This window comes from Chiloscyllium plagiosum, unplaced genomic scaffold, assembly GCF_004010195.1.
Source record: "Chiloscyllium plagiosum isolate BGI_BamShark_2017 unplaced genomic scaffold, ASM401019v2 scaf_58677, whole genome shotgun sequence".
In the NCBI taxonomy this organism is placed as follows: Eukaryota; Metazoa; Chordata; class Chondrichthyes; order Orectolobiformes; family Hemiscylliidae; genus Chiloscyllium; species Chiloscyllium plagiosum.
Window position 1 is genome coordinate 5,001 of NW_025207142.1, and position 7,601 is coordinate 12,601.

Below are 7,601 nucleotides of genomic sequence, written 5' to 3' on the forward strand. Positions count from 1 at the left end.
AACAAGCAACACGCACACCAGGACTCACGCATGCATGTGCACAGGCGCATGTGCACAAACACACACACACACACCTGCGCATATGCGTGCCGCACACAAAATCAAGCATGCACACTCTCACTCTCACACTTGCCCTTGTGCCCGCTCGCCATCTCACCCTCGACCTCCAGCCCATGTGTGCTGCGGTTGTTGGGGAGAGTGAGAGAGACGTCGGGGGAGGGGACACTGGGAGAGAGAGACGTCGGGGGAGGGGACACGGGCAGAGGTGTGGAGTTGTCAGAGTGGGCGTTGCTGGAACGGTTCTAGAGCGTGGACATTGGGTGGAGGACGGGGAGGGTGTGGGTAGCGAGAGGGAGCAACGTGCGACTCTAACGAGACCCCCCCCGATCTTTCAGCCTGAGCTCCGGGGACGAGAGCGAAGGGGAGAAGGACATCCCCGGGCCCACCAGGGAGCAGGAGGGGGACGAGCGAGCGGAGGAGGAGCAGGAGGAGGAGGAGATGCAGCAGCAGTTGGCCGTCCTGAAGGCAGAGGAGGTGGCTGAGCTGAAGAGGTAATGTCTCGGGGCTGGGGGGAGCCGAAACCGTACCCCTCCCCTCGTCCCTTCTTCCCCTCTCCCTCTCTTTCCCCCCCCCCCACAGTAACCGATTAAATTGTTTGTTCAGTGTGTTTGTTACTGTCATCCCTGTGAGGTCAGTAATGAATCTGATCCTGCTGCACCGTAAAAGGTAACATTCTCATCGTCCCCGCTGCAGCGGAGTGATGGTCTCCTGTTCCAGTTTGAACGTGCCGCTAGATCTTGTATAACTTGCTCCCTGGTCAGTTCCCGAACGTACAAAATAAAAAACGACTGTCCCGAAAGCATGTGCGGAATTCCTCTCCTCGCAGAGCGGCCGCTTTTTCCAGCCGATGCGTCCCTCAGGGCGATGGTGGAATTTTATGTCCTGGGTGCGTGCGGGTTTGCGTTGGGATAAGTGCGCTCGGAATTCAGCCCCAATGCTCTTGGAACCGCGACAGAATGTGAAAGTGGAGTTGATTGAAGCCATTGCATTGTCTAATTCCGGTTCAAAGACGCAGTGGGGTTGTTTTTTAAAACACGGGAGACCCTGCCTGTTCCACTCAAATTCCCGCAGCGGGTCAAGCTGCCAGTCTATAACAGGATCGCCGAAACTCTACCCCTGAAAATTCCTGAGTGGCCTGTTGAGACACGGGGTAAATCTTCTCTGTTAATTTGACCAAACCCCCAGTAACCCACCCAGACCCCCACACTATTAGTCTACAATTACCCCCGAGTGATCCCACCTCGTGATCTGTTCAGGTATGAGTGACAGAGACCTCCCTTAAATTCCAATATTTTAAGAACAATTTCACAATTTATCCTTTGACCCCAAAAGAGAACGTTAAGCAACAGCTATAAGCCTCCTTTGTCTTGGCGATTTATCGACCTCCCACTCCATAACCAATCCAATGAAGCCCCTCTTAAAATCACGGTTCAAAACCAGCCAGCGGTGTCGATCCTCCTCTGGGTCATCTGCTGCAAAGATGTGAAAAGGGTACCTTTCGGAGAGAATGTTTTTGAAAAGCTCTCCGTCCGGCTAACTGTCCGAAATGCTTGCTTTTTGCACCCCAGAACGTCGAATGGTCTCATCGGTTTGATGTTGTCAAAACAGTAAAACTCTAGTTCGATTGGGTTCTAGTATCTCGGGGCATAATTTAAACCGGTCGAAAGGGAGGCTGGAGATCACATTCGGGAGTGTGGCGCTGGAAAAGCACAGCAGGTCAGGCAGCATCCGAGGAGGGTCAATGTTCCGGAATTCCCGACGAAGGGCGTCTGTCCGAAAGGCCGATTCTCCTGCACCTCCGATGCTGCCTGGCCTGCTGGACGTTTCCAGCACCACGGGTAATTTATTCGAATTGTTGTGTGAACAGCTCAGTAACTGAGCTGCGTCTCAAATGATACATCTTCAAATTATCTCTGAGGCTGCACTCAGTCACATAACGGGCTTGTGAGCTTTCACTCTCTCTTAAAGGTACAGTTCATGCCTTCACCTCCACAACAGTACTGAGAGAGGCAAACAGAGCCAGACACAAACACAGAGAGACCAGGCGAGCGACAGCGGTTGTGGGTGTGTGTGGGGGGAATAAAATTCCAAGGAGCATAATTCAACTACCAGCCAATCAGGTCATTTCTCTTGACTTCTGATTGTGGATCTCCTGACGCTGTCTCTCAGTCCCCGATGGAGAATTCATCCAGAGAACACCATCAAACCCCGACAGTGTCCATTCGGCCCAACGCGTCCACAATGACCCTCTGAAGAGGATCCCACCCAGATCCATTCCCCCACCCTGTTACTCTACATGTCCCCCCGGCCAATCCACCCTAACCTGCACATCCCTGAACACTATGGGACAATTTATCACGGCCAATCCACCCTAACCTACACATCCCTGAACACGATGGGACAATTTAGCACGGCCAATCCACCCTAAGCTACATATCCCTGAACACTATGGGACAATTTAGCACGGCCAACACACCATAACCTGCACATCCCTGAACACTATGGGACAATTTAGCACGGCCAACACACCATAACCTGCACATCCCTGAACACTATGGGACAATTTAGCACGGCCAACACACCATAACCTGCACATCCCTGAACACTATGGGACAATTTAGCACGGCCAACACACCATAACCTGCACATCCCTGAACACTATGGGACAATTTAGCACGGCCAACACACCATAACCTGCACATCCCTGAACACTATGGGACAATTTAGCACGGCCAACCCACCCTAACCTACACATCCCTGAACACTATGGGACAATTTAGCACGGCCAACCCACCCTAACCTACACATCCCTGAACACTATGGGACAATTTAGCACGGCCAACCCACCCTAACCTACACATCCCTGAACACTATGGGACAATTTAGCACGGCCAACCCACCCTAACCTACACATCCCTGAACACTATGGGACAATTTAGCACGGCCAATCCACCCTAACCTAAACATCCCTGAACACTATGGGACAATTTAGCACGGCCAATCCACCCTAACCTAAACATCCCTGAACACTATGGGACAATTTAGCACGGCCAATCCACCCTAACCTAAACATCCCTGAACACTATGGGACAATTTAGCACGGCCAATCCACCCTAACCTACACATCCCTGAACACTATGGGACAATTTAGCACGGCCAATCCACCCTAACCTACACATCCCTGAACACTATGGGACAATTTAGCACGGCCAATCCACCCTAACCTACACATCCCTGAACACTATGGGACAATTTAGCACGGCCAATCCACCCTAACCTACACATCCCTGAACACTATGGGACAATTTAGCACGGCCAATCCACCCTAACCTACACATCCCTGAACACTATGGGACAATTTAGCACGGCCAATCCACCCTAACCTAAACATCCCTGAACACTATGGGACAATTTAGCACGGCCAATCCACCCTAACCTAAACATCCCTGAACACTATGGGACAATTTAGCACGGCCAATCCACCCTAACCTAAACATCCCTGAACACTATGGGACAATTTAGCACGGCCAATCCACCCTAACCTACACATCCCTGAACACTATGGGACAATTTAGCACGGCCAATCCACCCTAACCTACACATCCCTGAACACTATGGGACAATTTAGCACGGCCAATCCACCCTAACCTACACATCCCTGAACACTATGGGACAATTTAGCACGGCCAATCCACCCTAACCTACACATCCCTGAACACTATGGGACAATTTAGCACGGCCAATCCACCCTAACCTACACATCCCTGAACACTATGGGACAATTTAGCACGGCCAATCCACCCTAACCTACACATCCCTGAACACTATGGGACAATTTAGCACGGCCAATCCACCCTAACCTACACATCCCTGAACACTATGGGACAATTTAGCACGGCCAATCCACCCTAACCTACACATCCCTGAACACTATGGGACAATTTAGCACGGCCAATCCACCCTAACCTACACATCCCTGAACACTATGGGACAATTTAGCACGGCCAATCCACCCTAACCTACACATCCCTGAACACTAAAGACACGGGCAGTGTTTACTGGACTGTAAAGACGTTAGGAATGACACGGCCATGATACCATGTCGTTAGAAACGAAGGAAATGAGGTTTCCTTGGAGATAAAGCCACTAGAAACGAAAAGAGGCAGTTTAATGGGATGATGGCATAGATAAGGAATAATGCGGGTGGAATCAGGAAAGACTTAGTTGTGTCCGAATAGAGGTTATCCAGCTGATGTGAAGATCTAAAGAGTAAATATGAGCGAAATTTCCTCGTTTAGGTGAGTGGAAACTAGACTTCAAACCCAGCGGAGCACGATAAATAAGTTTGGATTAGGCATTTTATATTCTGAGAGTTATTGAATTCGGAGATGAATTTTCAGAAATAAAAATATTTTAGGTGCTGATTCCAGAATATTCGAAAAGCGCGAGCAGGCACACAAGGAGTGAATTTAACAGTGATTCTGGGCTGCCAGGATGGGGGTGCAAAAGGGAAAAACTCTGGAAGTGGTTAACATTCATAGGAAAGAAATTGCAATACACCTGCAGTTGAAAATGTTAAGTGTAAGAAGAGCTAATGGAGTTGGAAGGTGCAGCAGCTCATTCTACATGAAATATTATATAATGCAAATGCACTGATCTGTTTGGTTTAACTCTGCATTGAATGGAAGTCGGTTAGCTCAGTTCGCTGACTAACTGATTTGTGAGAAACGTGAGACCATGAGCGTGAGATTAATTCTCTCACTGTCTACCCGCCGTTTGATATGATCATGGCTGACCAAATACGTCAATGTCTTTGCCCAGCTCATCCACAACAGGATAAAGACAGTTAAGCAATCGAAAATTTCATACAGGTAAGATGAAACATATTGCATTCTTCAATAATCTTCACCATTCCGACATCCAAGAACACATTTCACAGTAGGTTTCTGCACGAAATTTGCAGATTTTGCGGATGAGCATCTGATTCTGGTCTGATCATGTTTCAAATGATATGATTCCGCAAAAACTCACAACCAAGAAGGTAAGGAATTTCCTCTGGTCAGTCGCAGGGACGGGAACTCCAGATGACAGGGATTGGCGATGAGTCAGCACAACACTCAATGATTCAGCTGAAAACTGAACTAAACTCCAATTCTAGTGCGTTTCAAACCAACAAACATTGAATAGCAAAGTTACGAAATTTGTAGAAATCTAACAATCTTTTCATTGCGCCACAGAGCTGCACTCGCCACAATTTTACTGCACCCAAAGTTGCGGTTGTCGTAGAGAAAATCGACTCCTACCAGGAGATGCGGAGTTTTTCAAGGAGTAGATCTTTTATTTGCAACCAAAAACAGTGACATTCAGAAAACAAATTTTTGACTCACCCGAACCTCAGGGTCCATGGCATAGAGTCATAGAGTCATTGAGATGTGCAGGATCGAAACAGACACTGCTGTCCAACTTGTCCATGCCGACCAGATATCCCAACCCAATCTAGTCCCACCTGCAATCATCCGGCCCATATCCCTCCAAACCCTTCCTTTTCATATGCCTCTCAAATGTTGCACTTTTACCAGCCTCCACCACATCCTCTGGCAGCTCATTTCATTCACGTACCACCCTCTGTGTGAAAAAGTTGCCCCTTAGGTCTCTTTCATATCTTACCCCTCTCACAATAAACCTATGCCCTCTAGTTCTGGACTCCACGACTCCAGGGAAAATATTTTGTCTATTTATCCTTTCCATGCCCCTCATAATTTTCCATGCCCCTCTACAAGGTCACCCCTCAGCTTCCGAAGCTCCAGCGAAAACAGCCCCAGCGTGTTCAGCTTCTCCTTGTAGCTCAAATCCTCCAAGCCTGGAAACATCCTTGTAAATCTTTCTGAACCCTTACATGTTTCACAACATCTTTCCGATCGGAAGGACACCAGAATTGCACGCAATATTGCAACAGTGGCCTAACCAATGTCCTGTACCGCCGCAACATGACCTCCCAACTCCTGTACTCAACACTCTGACCAATAAAGGAAAGCATACTAGATGCCTTCTTCACGATCCTATCTACCTGCGACTCCACTTTCAAGGAGCTATGAACCTCCACTCCAAGGTCTCTTTTTACAGCAACACTCCCTAGGGTCTTACCAATAAGTGTATAAGTCCTGCTAAGATTTTCTTTCCCAAAATTCAGCACCTCACATGTATCTGAATTAAACTCCATCAGTTTATACCTTTTCTTTCAACATGTATTGTTAGCTTATCAGAATGCCAACTGTGTTCGTCAGAATTACCTCACTCCAGCTATACAATAAACCAATGGTGATAATTCCCATTATCGTTCTCCTTCTGCCACTATGGTTGTTCCTAATTCATTCTACTGTAACTATTAAGTATTCTACTGCTACCTGTGCTCAATGAACCTCCATCCCAGACTAATCTGTCATGATCAGATATTTTGCTACCCCATGTAGCATAATGTTTTCCTGTCTCAAGCTGACTCTACTAGCTACTAATTAGATATTTAATGTCATATCCTGCTACAGGTGTCTCAAGCAGGCTGACTCTACTATCAATTAATTATTTAAAATCATGTCCTAAGTATGTCCTGTCACGACTTGTCCCAAACTGCCACGATGATATTTAGTAGGCGAGGCTGACTTTACTAATTGTTATTATCTCAGCCTGCCATTGTAACTTTTCAGCACATTCTGACTCTGCTAATTGGTGGAGGGCTGAAGAAGGGCTTATGCCCGAAACGTCGATTCTCCTGTTCCCTGGATGCTGCCTGACCTGCTGCGCTTCTCCAGCAACACATTTTCAGCTCTGATCTCCAGCATCTGCAGACCTCACTTTCGCCCCTAATTGGTGTGGGAGCATTCCACTATTCTTATCCCATCCTGCCACACTGGCTCCATCCTGCCAAAGTCATCTTTTGACGAGTGTCGCATTCCGCAGACCCCTTGTCCCAGATCGCCAGTAGTTTCCATGCCTTTACCCTTCCCATGCTTTCATGCTCTTTATTTTCTGGGCAGTGTTGGGATCTTTCATCAGACATCTGTTTACCTTCACCCCACTTTCTCGTACCTAGTCCTTATCCATATGTGCTCTCGCTTCTCAGTATTCGGCTAAATACTCCTGAAATGTTTTGATGACTCATAGCTTTACCACATGTTCAAACAGTGAATTCCAAATAAACAAAACTCTCAGAGTGAAAACGTTCTTCCTATATCTCCTCTGAACATCCTCTCCCTTGCGTTTATCGGAGATAGAACATAGAACATAGAACATAGAAGAATACAGCGCAGTACAGGCCCTTTGGCCCTCGATGTTGCGCCGATCCAAGCCCACCTAACCTATACTAACCCACTATCCTCCATATACCTATCCAATGCCCGCTTAAATGCCCATAAAGAGGGAGAGTCCACCACTGCTGCTGGCAGGGCATTCCATGAACTTACGACTCGCTGAGTGAAGAACCTACCCCTAACTTCAGTCCTATACATACTACCCCTTAATTTAAAACTATGCCCCCTTGTAATACC

At 47.6% G+C, this 7,601-nt stretch overlaps 1 protein-coding gene across 1 annotated transcript in view; it reads left to right on the plus strand.

Moving 5' to 3' along the window:
- LOC122546586 (pre-rRNA 2'-O-ribose RNA methyltransferase FTSJ3-like) overlaps positions 1-572 on the plus strand; it is a 4,405-nt gene extending 3,833 nt beyond the window's left edge. The window contains exon 4 of the mRNA XM_043685270.1: positions 396-572. Coding sequence (XP_043541205.1) covers positions 396-555 — 160 coding nt within the window. The 3' untranslated portion in view covers positions 556-572. The remainder of the gene's footprint in view (positions 1-395) is intronic.
- Positions 573-7,601: the final 7,029 nt, after the last annotated feature.